The sequence below is a fragment of the Alosa alosa genome, chromosome 16, assembly GCF_017589495.1.
Source record: "Alosa alosa isolate M-15738 ecotype Scorff River chromosome 16, AALO_Geno_1.1, whole genome shotgun sequence".
Lineage (NCBI taxonomy): Eukaryota > Metazoa > Chordata > Actinopteri > Clupeiformes > Clupeidae > Alosa > Alosa alosa.
The window spans coordinates 18,228,257-18,242,764 of NC_063204.1; the positions used below are offsets into that span (position 1 = coordinate 18,228,257).

At 38.5% G+C, this 14,508-nt stretch overlaps 2 protein-coding genes across 2 annotated transcripts; both read left to right on the forward strand.

Moving 5' to 3' along the window:
- Positions 1 to 251: 251 nt before the first annotated feature.
- LOC125309622 (tripartite motif-containing protein 16-like) lies at positions 252 to 10,537 on the forward strand. Its single transcript, XM_048266665.1, is given in 8 exon segments — positions 252 to 272; positions 3,351 to 3,686; positions 3,689 to 3,960; positions 5,766 to 5,861; positions 6,323 to 6,556; positions 6,655 to 6,817; positions 6,926 to 6,985; positions 7,628 to 10,537. Coding segments are annotated over 7 exon segments (1,662 nt in total). The 5' UTR covers positions 252 to 272; positions 3,351 to 3,370; the 3' UTR covers positions 8,149 to 10,537.
- A 531-nt stretch (positions 10,538 to 11,068) lies between these two features.
- Positions 11,069 to 12,160, forward strand: LOC125309624 (mannose-specific lectin-like). Its single transcript, XM_048266670.1, has 3 exons — positions 11,069 to 11,204; positions 11,598 to 11,691; positions 11,822 to 12,160. Exons 1-3 carry the CDS (start codon positions 11,140 to 11,142, stop codon positions 12,086 to 12,088), a joined length of 426 nt encoding a protein of 141 aa, XP_048122627.1. The 5' UTR covers positions 11,069 to 11,139; the 3' UTR covers positions 12,089 to 12,160.
- The last annotated feature ends 2,348 nt before the right edge of the window (positions 12,161 to 14,508 follow it).

Below are 14,508 nucleotides of genomic sequence, written 5' to 3' on the forward strand. Positions count from 1 at the left end.
ACAATTTGCCTCAATATTTTTCATTGTGTGTAAAGTAATAATCTAGCCTACTAACTGTGAAAATATCACACTATTTTGCCTTTTTTTAAAAAACGAAATTGCTCCTTTCATTTCATAAACAGACTACAACTAGAAGTCACGTGACTTTGCCCTTTGACGTTAACTCACCGTAGCATGGTTTGTTTATTAGCCTGGTTAGCGTTGTCACTTTACTGTCTATGCACTTAACACTACCAGCTCCTCATGTGAGAAGTTACAAGTTACCCCAACAGGTAATTATCACGCGATTTACATAGCTTTCTGTCATTACGAAATCGTTTAATTTAAGCCATAGGTTTTGGCCCTATTTGTATATGTATCCAAAGGCTGCTGAAGCGCAGGGGACGTTTTTTATCCCTCGTTTCAGTGATTGGTAGCCTACATCATCTGGGTGATGGCTTCAAATATGTGTAGCATTTTTTCCACTCACATACCCAACTGCTGAACAACGCCGACACAGAGTTAGGTGTCGCTAAAGAACTACCGTAACTCTCGCTACTTAACAGTAATTGCGCATGACATTAATTAATCCACACACGAGTTTTATGTATTTTTATACCGTGTATTCTCCGTGTAAATTCATGCACCGAACCTTGACGCCCGTACCGTTTCGGTTCAATACGAGTGCATGAACCGTTACACCCCTACTTTCTACACACATTGAAAACATTGCAATCCTGTTATTGATATTTTAGGCAGCGCGAGATGGTTATAGCGCAACTTGACAGGTGGTGTCTGTTGGCCAAATCGATAGCGCAGTTGTTGGACAGCGCGCGATGGTCTCTGGTTAGCGCAACTTGACTAGGCAGTGTCTGTGTTGGCCAACTCGATAGCGCAGTTGTTGGACAGCGCGCGATGGTCTCTGGTTATGTTAGCGCAGATTGAATAGGTGGTGTCGGCCAACTCGATAGCGCAGTTGTAACATTGGACAGCGCACGATGGTCTTAGGTTAGCGCAGCTTGACTCAATAGCTCGAAGTGCAACTGAATGGGTGGTGTCTGTGTTGGCCAGGCTTTTGATTTGTTTGGCTCGCCATACGCCCCTGGCTATAGTTAGACAATATTTTCTGTCGCTAGGGATGGCCAAAATTAAATCTAGCAACAAAATCACTAATTGGCAACACTGAGCACTGACAGGTCTAGACCAGGGGCCCGTTGCACAAAACTAGGATAAGGGATTAAGCCGAGATATCTTGGTTATCCTGGCTCAATTTATCCGTGATCCAGTTGCACAAACGCGGGATAGGGGGCAGCAGGATATGTTATGGTATAAGTTACCATGGCGATTTATTCTGTGGAGCTAGCCTGCTCCAGACCAGGCTAAGTTCCAGGATCTATTTAATCTCATCCCTTATCTCAGTCAGCAGTCACCACAAACGGAAACCAATAATTTTTCCACTACCCACTACACATTGTTATCACATATACCTAGACCCACTGTCATTATTTAAACGTTTGTGATCATTAAATAACTTTTACATACTCGCCATTCCCGACCTGCATATGCGACAATGTGACGTCACGGGAGTGCTTAACCATTTCACGCGTGGTGGTCGCGGAACTAGTTGCAATATTCTCCTTAACAGAGGTGTTGCTGTTTGTTGCTGTTGTGAGAAGGCTATCTACCTACTTCACACCGTAGCAATGAAGCCGCTCTAGTTGCCATGGTGAATCAGTGAATCTGTGATCGGTGGCGGGTTCTATTTGAGGGAGCCGTGAGCGCGCACTTATCCAGGATAGGTTTCACCTGGCTTGATGAATCCGTGTCTGCTCATCCTTGCTCGTTGTGCAACCAATTAAGCCTGTACGATCGTGTTTTGGATTCATTGAGCGCAGCTTAGTAACTTATCCCGGATGTCTTAATTCTGCTTTTGTGCAACGGACCCCTGGTCACAGAAATCGGAACAAATAAATATCAAAATCAGTTTAGGCCCTGAAGCCATTTTTTAAACGTTATACTTTTGATCTGACCATGAAATCAAAAGCCTGGAAAACAACGTGTTGTTTGTTTGTATCACATTCATAAACAAATAATGAAATAAGTAATTTTTTTTTTTTTCGTTTTTGATTCTCAATTGAATATCAAATGAACGAATGATACACGGACCCCGTTTTGTATCATTTTCAGTTTTACTCATTATTCATTAAAAACTGGAGCTTGGAGGCTAAAACTTTATGGTCTTAAAATGTCTCAATAAAAAGGTCTTAAATTTGACTTACTGAAACCTGCATGAACCCTGTATTTAACATTTCACCAGGACATGACAATGACAAACTTAAGTACCATATTGTTTGAAAATGACAGCTTAGCTAACTCATGGGACATGCATTTGGATTCGATAGGCCTGCAACAACTGTAAATTATGGTAATGGAAAAAAAGGAAGAAAAAGAAACATGTTATAAATGTTTGGTTGTGCTCGACTCCATCAGTGACAGTTCCACCAATGGCCACAAGAGGGAGGTAGCTTATTAGTGTTCAGCAGCCTTCTGGTCCTGAGGGCATAACTTTATTTGGATACCTCATATACAAGACAATTCTGGTCCCATTCATTCCTGAAATACTGAAAATATTTTACTGCTGGATTGGATAGATATTGATGGTCCAGTGGTTGCCGTTAAGTGTGTCCCGTGGAGTGTTAAAGAAATCATTTTTACACAGGCTCATGAAATAGACTATAGGGCTATTTTTAAATGAATTAATGACACAGCTTCTTAATTAAATAGCTCAGTCAACATTCATGTGAGCACTGTGGTCTGTGGTCTTGAACGCCCAGAAAACTGTTTTAGCCTAGTGTGACATAACATTACTTTAGAATCAGTAACCATAACCAAGGTGAATTGGCATTTTGATTTGGTCTCAGGGTGCTTTAGCCCTGAAAAGATTGAGAAACTCTGATCTAGTCTACCTCTCCAGGACATCTCACAGACATGTCAAGTACCTCTGGGATATGCAAAATACTCATGTGTATTGCTACATGGTAGAGGAGACAAAAATAAAGATTATTTTCTCTCCTTGTAGAACTATTAGATGTAACAACAAATAAGTATTGAATCTTGCAATACATAAAGGGTTTTGGGAAACAGTTCTGAAATATGTATGGTATGGCAAGTCAGGCTTGAAATACATTAAATAAAATTATGCAAGCAAAAACAGAGACACAATCTATTTTGCTTAATATAGTCTTGCAAACCATTTTTTATCTGTTTTCCTAAAACCACCCTCTGCTCACATGACCAATAAGCCACTGGCACTGCTGTGTTGTTCCACTTTACTAGAAACAAAAGTGATTTCTGCTTCCTGTCTCCACAAGTGGTTGTTTGTTCCAGCAGAATGGCAGAGGCTACTTTTTCAGTATCTCAGGATCAGTTCAGCTGTCCAATTTGTCTAGATCTGCTAAAGGATCCAGTCACTCTTCCCTGTGGACACAGTTTCTGTATGGACTGCATTACAGGCTGCTGGGATCAGGAAGAGCTGAAGGGAATCTACAGCTGCCCACAGTGCAGACAGACCTTCACTCCAAGGCCTGTTGTTGGCAAAAATACCATATTGGCTGATATGATAGAGATGTTCAAAAAGACAGCAATCAATTCTGTTTCCCTGTACCCAAACTATGCTCGACCTGGAGATGTGGAATGTGACGTCTGCGTTGAAGAAAACGAAAGGCAGTCCAGTCCTGTCTGATGTGTCTGTCCTCTTATTGTGAAACTCACCTCAGAGTTCACAATGATCTCAACCCAGGGAAGAGACACAAAGTGGTTGATGCTGCTGGTAAACTAGAAGATCTGATCTGCTCTTGTCATGATAAACTACTGGAGGTCTTCTGCCGCACTGATCAGACATGCATATGTGTGCTGTGTGTTATGGATGAACACAAAGGACATGATACAGTTTCCGCTGCGGCAGAGAGAATGGAAAAACAGGTAAGAGAGTCCAGTAATTATTTCCTAGTTTGCTTATGACTACAATAAACAATAAGTAAAGCACATTGAAGGGCCTCTGTGTATGAAATGCACTTTAAAAATATCCGTTGCTTGCCTTGCCTTGCAATAAGCCAGGTAGTGATCTTTACCCCCTGGCTTATATTTGAAGAGAGTGTTTGTACAGTATGAACACCAAATACCTAATGTTACTAAAATGCAGTGAAGTAAGTACTTAAGTATGGGAGTGTCTGTACTTTACTTGAGTTTTTATTGTTCTTCCTACTTTTACTTTTACTTCACAATTTTAAAATTGAATGTATACGTTTACTCCACTAAATTTTTATTAGCAGTATAAGTAGAAAGTAGGCTAAAATAAAGTGAAAATGTCACAGCCATAGTTTCCATTCTCCATGTTAGAGTTTTGGGTAACACTTTATAATAACTACACACAATTCATCATTTATTAAGCATCTGCAAACAATTACTGGTTTGTTCATCATTTATAAAGTATTGTTCCTACATTAATTATCATCAGTAAGCATCTGTACACACAGTTATAAATGAAGAGTTTGGTTCCAAAACGCTATATCCATCATTTTAATGAATTTTCATGAATATATATTTTTTACATTTTGTTTTCCAAGTAACTTCAGTAGAAATGTAATTAGGTATTTGTTATTTGATTTATCTTTACTCAATCAAAACAACAAAACTGTTTGATTGATATTACTTGAAATATAAAATTAAATAGCATTATTTTTTTTAATATTTATATAGCATTTTGGAACCAAACTCTTCAAATGGTTTGATCATAATAAACAAGCCTATAAAAATGTGCTTATAAATTATTTGTAATACTTAATACATTATGCAATAATAATTTGTTGATGGAGTAATATTTATATTATTTAACAGTTGTTATGTTATGTACAAAATAATAATTAATCATATTTCAAAATTGGCCCTACTCAATTTAGGCTTAATACAACTCTTATATCCAACATGGGCGAATTGATTTGAGGTGCAGGGGAGCTAGAAGTTCCAAAATGTGTGGATTCCAGTTAAAGTTGTCAGTTAGGCTAGGCTACTGTTTGCAGAGCCCATTATTAGACATTCTCTGGTTATAGCCTAATGAGGTAGCATAGCTGTTGAGTTTTAAAATAGATATCCGAAGATGGATTACAAAGGGGATTTCAAAAGGATCTTTATCATGTTTTCACATGAAAAATGCGGTTACACTTTACTTGATAGTGTCAACATAAGAGTGACATGACACTGTCATGAACGTGTCATAAACAAGTCATAAACGTTTATGACATAACGCTTCTGTTATTAAGTGACATTCGGTTTTTGTATTGGAACTATGATAAAGTTATTATCATAGAGGTTAAAATAGCATTGGGTTTTGTCGGTTCTTGTGCGTACTGGCGGCGATTTGTGTGCGTGTGTTTGATAGCACTACATCAATTGCTACAAATGTACGCTTCATAAAGGCCTGCGAGTGAACGGGTTTTCTACATTTTTTAATAAAAACTAAAACATTTGGAGTGTTTTTATACCACCTTTTTATAGCTGATGCCAACGTTAATATTATATCGTCAACGGTTCGTACTAGTTGGGGTTCCTTTTAAGACATTTAATTAAGAGGTATGTTTATAGATTAGGCTACTTTTACTTAAGTCATTTTCTGATCAAATATCTGTAATTCTACTCAATTGTGGGTTTTGGATACTTTATACAACTCTGCTAAAATATCTCACAATATGTGGTGAGATAGCAAATGGATTAATGTTACCTCTTCACAGAAACAGTTGGAGGAGAGCTGCAGAAAAACCCAGCAGACAATCCATGAGAGACATAAGCACCTGGAGCAGATGAAAGAGGCCATTAAGTCTCTTAAGGTGAGTTCCAATCTGAGAGGTAGAGGGGCAGTCTGGAGGTTTCAAGGTGCCCAGAACACAATGTGGGCCCAGAGAGATTGGAAGTCCACTCAGGCATGCTATCTAAAGTTTTGATATTTAGGCTATTTATTCTAAGGGTACGTTCAGACTTGACTTCTTTTTCTGACAAGAGAATTTATTCAGTATTTTAAAAATCTGCCATAGTTTTTGTCCCAAAAAAGCTCCGTAAGCGTTTTTTCCAAGGACTTTTTTGAAAACATAGTCTACTCCATAGGATTATAATTCGAAACGGACACTGGCAGCTGTGAAAAATATGCCTAGTCTGAACGTTCTAAGTGCACAATTTCAACACAGACCGCTGGCTTTCCCAACCTATAGGGCTAAAAACCATTTAAACCTTTATGCCAGTTATGAAACAGAGTGGCAATAGCACTGAAATGTCCTCTTGTATCTCCAAACAGCACTCTGCTCATGCAGCAGTGGAGGACAGTGAGAGGATGTTTACTGAAATGATCCGTTCCATTGAGAGAAAACGCTCTGAGGTGACCAAGCTGATTAGAGATCAGGAGAAGGCTGAAGTGAGTCGAGCTGAAGAACTCATGGAGAAACTGGAGAAGGAGATTGCTGAGCTGAAGAAGAGAGATGCTGAGCTGAAGCAGCTTTCACAAACAGAGGATCATACAAGCTTTCTCCGGGTAATCTTTCTGCAATGATGTGATGAAATGACACGTCATGCCAAAAATGTGTTTTCCTCACTTACCAACATGAACTTACAGACTGTGTCTCTTTACAGAGTTTTCAGTCTCTGTGTTCTTTGACTGACCCAGAGGATTCATCATCCAACATCAGTTTCTGTTCAGAAGTGTCATTTGAGAAAATGAAGGAACATTTGTCTCAGTTGAAAGATAAATGGGAAGATTTACTTAAGCATGGACTAGACCAGATTTCTATCAGGGGTAAGGAATATGCAAGGAACATACACATTATATGACTCCACCTTCGTTGGTAAATTGTATTCTATGTTAGTGAAAACCAGTTTGATTACTGATCTCTTCTCTCTACAGCAAAAGTGATAAGAATATTCCGTCCCAGTGAGCTCTTGACCAGACAAGACTTCTTAACATGTAAGAATCATGCACATTACAGCTAGAAGACGCTGCAGCAGGGCTGTAACTACGGAGGTGTCATTGCAATATATTTCTGTATATCGAGAGAATGTGCGCTCATTTTACTAGATTGTGTGCACAATTTAGTACATTGTGTGCTCATTATATTAAATTGTGATCTCATTTTATTACAGTATATTGTGCGCTCAATTTAGTAAACTGTGCACACATTTTACTAAATTCTGCGCTAACTTTTCAAAAATTAAAATGAGAGCACAATTTAGTAAAATGAGCACACTGTTTAGTAAAATGTGTGCACAGTAAATTGTGCTCACGATTTACTAAAATTAAGAGCACAATTTAGTAAAATGAGTGCACTATTTAGTAAAACCTGCACACGATTTGGTAAAATGAGTGCACGTTTTCTGGATATACACCAAAAAGTATCATGCAATGACCCCTCCAGTGTTCCGTAAGTAAATTAAAGTATAAATTAAATTTAGGAGTGAACTAGTCATACACATTTTTAGCTATTACATTGTGACAATCAATGACCACTAAAATTTTAGGTTCTAGAACAACATAGTACTGTTTTTTTAATAAAAAATAAATATGACAATCATTAACTCAATAACTGTTATTATACCTTTGCTTCCCCAGACCTGTGTCAACTCAGTCTAGATCCCAACACAGCAAATTCCAATCTTACTTTGTCTAATAATAATAAGGAAGTTACTTGTAAAAGTGAGATACAGTCATATCCTGACAATCCAGAGAGGTTTGACTATTGGCAACAGGTGCTGTGTAAAGAGGCTGTGACTGGAATATGCTACTGGGAGGTGGAGTGGAGCCTGAGAGTTTTTGTAGCAGTATCCTACAAAACGATCTGCAGGAAAGGAAACGGGCAACAGGCTTGGTTTGGGTACAATATGCACTCTTGGAGTTTAGACTGCTCAACTAGTGCAAGCTCTGTCATACACAATGGAAAGGTGACTCAACTCAATGTTATTCCCAGCAGAAGAATTGGAGTGTATGTGGATCACAATGCTGGAATTCTGTCTTTTTACAGCATCTGCAGTGACAAAATGACCCTCCTGCACAAAGTCCAGACCACATTCACTCAGCCGCTCTATCCTGGTTTTTGGTTATATCTTAACGAAAAAATAAACCTATGCCATTAGGTATGCCATTTTTTTTGGTTTGGATGTCAGGGGTAGAACATGATGAGCCTTTTCAGGGGTAGAACATGATGAGCCTTTTCCATCTACTTGTACCCAAAAATTCCATCAATATGCAGCTTCATTTCTGACCCTGACTTGCCTTCACGATAACCCGTCTCAGTCAACTGCATATTGATTCACTTCAAGCATGTATTTGTTGTCAAATAAAGCAGGGCTCTACACATAACATCGTAATTTTTAAGGATACATGTTCTTTGGTTGATTGGTTCATATACATGTTTATTCATTTTAATGATCTGATTCATTGTTCTGTATACCTGTCTAATGCATTCATTTCAAGGCAAATTGCAAATGCATAAATTGTCAAATCCATAAACTAAAGCCATCATGTGGCATGTGAGTGCATTGAACTGACCCATCAATGTTTATGCTTAGAATGTTGCTCATGGCATGGCATTAGGCATGAAAATAGTACATTTTACGATTTTTATTGGACAGTGTTTACATTGACTACATAGGCTACTGATAGCGCCAGTCTTACTTGTACTGATATCTTGCATTGCATACACCAGAGTGACATTACTTTGGCCAAGATCTACACTATCTGACTGCCCTTGTTATGTAAAGCAAATGATCAATGTTGCCATTTGAAGAATTTGCAGCTCTTGAAACTGGTCGTTCTTTTGAGTCCTCAGACCTTGATATTGTCAGATGTATAGTATATATTACATGGCAATTCATACCGCCATGTTCAGAGGAAAAGTCTAATCTGAGTTCTTGTCATTTGAGCGCATAACAAACAAAGCTCAACAACCTTTCCAAATGATTAGTGTAGACCTACGTAATATCAATCTTGGTTGTGCCTTGTTTTATGCTGAAAAGTGGAAATCAGTGACCATGAGGGTCACCCAGCAGATGGCAATATTTGTCAGCTTGTGTATTGCTCCTTTGAAGCAGCAGTTTTGTCTAGAAGTAACATAAAACTACATAAAAGACCAACTCCAACAATAAACTGATAAAAGCTTGTGTTGGTATGCTAAACTGCTGTATTTTGGTGTCATAGCTGGTGAAAATATATTGGGAAAGCATGTGTTACATTTTTACAGGGTGGTCAGACCTGAATCACAGCACTACAGAGGGCTTAGCCTTGATTGCAAGCCAGTGTGTTTATCTGTCCTTTGTCCAAACATGACCATATATCCTAAAAATTATTTGAAGATGATACCAAACTAGTTGCCCATAAAAATGTATCACGTAAAAAGTGGCATATCATTGTATCCATGTGGATCATATACTGAGTGATAACAAGCATCTGTGAAGTTAACCAAGGTGGTTAGAGTATTGTGGATGGCAAAGGCCACAACACTGAACAGTGCCTGCATCAGCCATTTCCATTCATCTTTTGTTTTTTGTTTCATTTTGATTTTTAAAATCAAAATGACAGTGTGTAGCCACTTTGTCTTTGTTTTTTTCTTTTGTGGATTTTTTTTTAGTTTTTTCCTTGTAAACCCATCCAGATGTTCACAATGTCATTCAAATTTCAGTATAAAATAATTGTCATAGTGCAAAAAAATGCTTTTTGGATTACACTTGATAATGAACACTGACTTCAATAGATTATGTTTATTTGAAGATCAAAGGCCATTTAAATGAGGGAACATTCCAGGTACATTTAATTTGACATTCAAAGGAGCCTTATTGGTCACAGTTTTGGCCCACTTATCTAATTTCACAAACAGGCACCCAATACCATAGAGTTCCTTTGAAAAAGGTATATAAACTTCAATTAATCAACTACCACTAGATATTTATGCACAACTGGAAGCTATACATAAATCAGTTGTAGATTCTGTTTTTATTTGCATTTTACACAACGTCCCAACTTTTTCTGATTTGGGGTTGTATACAAGGATATTAATAACCGAGTTTCTCTGTGTTCATGTAAACACCACATCCCCAATATGATCAAAACCGGGACAAGCCTAATAACTGGGATACTGAAGTGAATGTAAATGTAGTCATAGACTACTTATGGCCACCATGTGTGGATTGATTTTCATTTTAAAGTAAAAACATATAAAAAAAAACAAAGTTCAGAGTTACATGCACAGTGTTGCTTTGTTTTCTGGGTGCATGTAAATACACTTTAGACTTTAATTGAATCATACACTCAGTTTACCACCTCAATCAATGGTCTTAAGAGTGCTCTGTGCTCTAAAAACATGTTCACTATGAAAGACAATTTCTCAAGAATGGACCCGGAGTATGCATGATTAAAGCTGAGCGTGAGGAGATGCCTGGAGCGCTCGCTCTCTCTGTCTCTCCCTCCCTCCCTCTCTCTCTCTCTCTCTCTCTATCCACTCATACTGGTTATCTGAAAAACATAGAATTCTCTCTTCCAATAAATTTGGGTGTCATAAACCAGATGGCTCTTGTAGACCATTTTCTTTCAAATTGGCGATCTCAAATAAGAATGTTATTACTGTATTTTCTATTTGGCTTGAGAGCTTCTATGAAATAATGTCATAAGTTGGCTTGTTTAATGAAAACTACTTTTGAATCATGTGGGACTGCATTTTCAGACAGTGTCATTGTGCAACCGACATAACTATGAAAGAGTGTTGATAGCATCTCTATTCATGAATACGAATTCTGTAGTGCATTAACATGTTTTGCAACATTACTTGTTAACAAGACTTACATGCACATACATTAGTGTTGTAACTTACAGTAGTCTATACAAGCCTCTGCTTAATGTTATAAAGTGTGAATCCACTTAAAAGACAGTGTCACACTAACACCACTCAGACACACCAGGTGTAAACAATTAAAGCCCATTTAACAGAATCTGCCTCTTAACTCATTTAACCATTTAAGAGACATAAAACACCAGTCTTGCAAATCAAAGACTGAGTTCTGTTTGTGGAAACAGTGTCCTGTTTATCACTGAGAAGTGTTCTCTGGGATTTTGCTATAAAAGAGCCCCATCCTATGCCTTATCAGTGCACTTTGAAATCCAGCTTCAACAGACAGATCGCCTACGTCCGTCCCAGCCTGTGAGTACCATGTTGCTGTTTAGACGTCAGTAGTTTTTGTGACAGTATTGGCCATAGAAGCATGTGTTATAGGGATATTAATGTCATATTCAATGTATGTATTGTCTATATTGTATTCTTTGCATATTACTAGTGTATTACTTGTCTGTATTTTTGATTCTCTGTTATTTTTATAAGTTGATATTTTTGTTTTGGAAAACAATAGTTTTTGTGAAAGATCAATCCTATCCTGTCCTAAAGATAGGCCTGTCATATTTGTACTGGCCTTGCTAACACCAGGATCTGCCTGAGCAAATTCAATGTGTCTCATATTTGTCTGTTTCCCAGGCTATATTTACACATAAAAAAACAATGTGAAATAATGTGCTCTGTCTCACATTTTGTACATTGCAGAACCATGAGCAGAAACTACATGTCCAAGTATGATGAGCTCCGCAGGGGAGACTACCTTATGTCCAACAACCATGAGTGGAAGGCTGTGTTCCAGGTAGAATACTGTGTCTACAGACATAAGTGTCTTATGAACAAGAATGTAAAATCCGTATCTACCTTCAAACCAAACACATGTGAAGGAGAAATGTACTATCCCCATAACATATCTCTCAAATGCTCTGTAGGAGGATGGCAACTTTGTCATCTACGGCTGGAAGCCCATGTGGAGCTCGGACACGGCAGGCCAGAGGGATGCCCATCGCCTGTGCATGCAAGATGACTGCAACTTTGTGATGTACAAAAGGGACAACAAGATGATGTGGCAGACCAAAAGCCAGGCCTCCGGAGGCTTCAAGACTTGCCGCATGTGGCTGCGCAACGACGGTACCATGGTGGTGGAGAGGGACAGCGAGGAGGTGTGGTCCTCTGCCCAGTCCAAGGGCCACAAGTGAAGAGGGACCCTGGCGATGACACTTCCTCAGAGTGGTCAGGCCAAGGATACCAAGAATACCTACCATGTGCCTCCCCAGTGTCTGCAAGTCATTTCTTACTGGAATTCTTGTTGAATAAAACTTGCAAGGAAAATATATTCTGCCTGTCTTGAGTAATTCTCTGTTCATTTTCAACTTAAGGCTTTCAGGGTTGTAATCAGAGAGATAGAGTAAGAATCGGGTGTTTTTGACATTACTATACAATTAACTATTTTGTTGATTTCAATTTATTCTGATTTATTCATATGCATATGCCGTTGGAGATTCTCCTATTACGTACATTTCAAATGCTCACTTGGATACAAACATGGACGGATTATGAGCCACTGGGCCCCTGGGCATAGATGGTTGGTAGCTAAGCTAGGGGGCTCAGGAGGCAGGTCCCCCATAAGATTTTTTTTTTTTTAAATAACCCCTTAATTGATGACTTCTGGTGAGTTTTTTGGGAATAAATGGACAGATTGAGACAGATAACATAAGACAGATTCAAGGAATGTTGCTGTGAAAAAAGATACCAATTACAAAGCATGATTATCACATATCAACCTATAGTATATGATTGAGGGGCACTATTAAGACATATTACATAACATAACCCATGCTATTTGACTGTGGGGTCCCATATCAAGGAAAGAGAACATAGTAGCAACTTCACATAGAGGCTTGGGATTCAGGGCCCCTTGAGCCCTTGGGCCCCTGAGTAAGTTCAGCAATTCTTCCTTGGACCCTGGCTACAATATGTGATACACACAAAAGAATACATTATGCAGTATTAGTAAATACTACTTGAAATAATGTATTCTCCCTTTTGTAGGGAGAGGTTATTTGGCATCACAATATATACTGTACCCTTTAACCCATATCTGTTGTAATCATCTCTGAATTATTTCTGACCACAAAGACCTTCAGATGTTAAATTCTAAAATGTCTATTTTTAGAGATGGCCAACATAAATCACTCAAACTCAGTCATTAGCCCTTGGCAGCTCTCCTGCCACTATGGGATGGCCTTGCATCTGAGCTGGCATTCCCCCTGCCCACTTTACAACTGGGATTCCCATGGGTGCTGTCTGCCATAGCCAGATACAAGGCCTGTCTAGACGTCGCAATTGTCCTGCTGGTGTGGCCTGTGCCAAGGATAAATCTCATTAAAGATGAGAGGGATTGACGACAAGCTCAGTGATGTTCTTTTCACATTAAGGTCAAACAATAGTTTGTTGGCATGTCACAAGGGAAGAAAGGTAAGAGGGAGTAATATGTTGAGACATGTTGGCCAGTGATTGATTAATACAGGCAAAATGTTACCAGTCACATTTACGTCCAGAAAATACACCTCAACACAACATACTCAAAGTCAATGCAAAATTTCACAGTTGTCCAAATTATTTGCTCTGACTTTCGACAAATTCTAACTATATATCATGTATGTATTTCTTAACCAGAAGATACGCCTACTCACCACAAGGTGGCAGCAGAGCTGCTTAATTTGTCCACTGTAGAACACTTTAGGCCACTCTCTGGTTTGTCTGATCTTGTTACAGCACTTTATTAACACATCATAAGTCCATGCCATTCTTGCATAAAGCCATGCAAGTAACAGTAACAGTCCTTTGCTCAAGGAAAAAAGTACACTGGGCTACTGTGCAAAAACACTTGAACACTTGATTCACTATACTGTATCCTTGTCTATTTGAGTTAATGTCAAATAGGCCTATCACCACATCAACAAACCATGACTGACTTTTAGGCCTATAGGTTTTCCTTCATGCTGTCATGCTTCACTGTGTCCTTCATGTCATCCTGTCTATAGGCTACAGTCATTAGTTGCACCAGTCAGTGACAGGGTCAACATGTTGAATATGATGTTCTCATGCTTAGACCTTCTGTATTTTGCATGGTATAATGGCACAGTGAAAACAGCTTGATGCAAACAGTATGCACATAAGATGAAAATATATTCTATTTAAGGTAGCCTATAGAGAGTTGAAAAACATTTTTTAACCTTTTTGTTCAATGAATTAGTCAAATGTTACAAGAAATGGCCTTTAGTAACCAAATGCTCAGAAACAGAACAAAAAGGCTGTTTTCTCAACTGCTTTCAGTGTTTATTATGGAAATTTACTCTCAGTAGTTCCAACAGCACATACACACACACACACACACACAAACACAAACCCTCTGGCCTACTTGGCTGTGAGCGTTTTCCTGCTTGTCACATTATACTTTATGAGCTCCACAATGAATAAATAGTTCATTCAAAACAGCCCATACAAAATGTGTTTTATGAATAAACTATACACAATCTCATTTGTGTCTCATAGGCTATATCAGATTAGATTTAGATTATAGTATGCCTCCGCCTACCCTACTCTCACAAACAGG

What these genes read in the sequence shown, in the direction of transcription:
- LOC125309624 (XM_048266670.1), top strand. Translation starts at nt 11,140, where the DNA reads ATGCCTTATCAGTGCACTTTGAAATCCAGCTTCAACAGACAGATCGCC. An exon ending in GCCTACGTCCGTCCCAGCCT is followed by an intron (nt 11,205 to 11,597) that starts GTGAGTACCATG and finishes TGTACATTGCAG; the next exon opens with AACCATGAGCAGAAACTACA. An exon ending in AGTGGAAGGCTGTGTTCCAG is followed by an intron (nt 11,692 to 11,821) that starts GTAGAATACTGT and finishes AATGCTCTGTAG; the next exon opens with GAGGATGGCAACTTTGTCAT.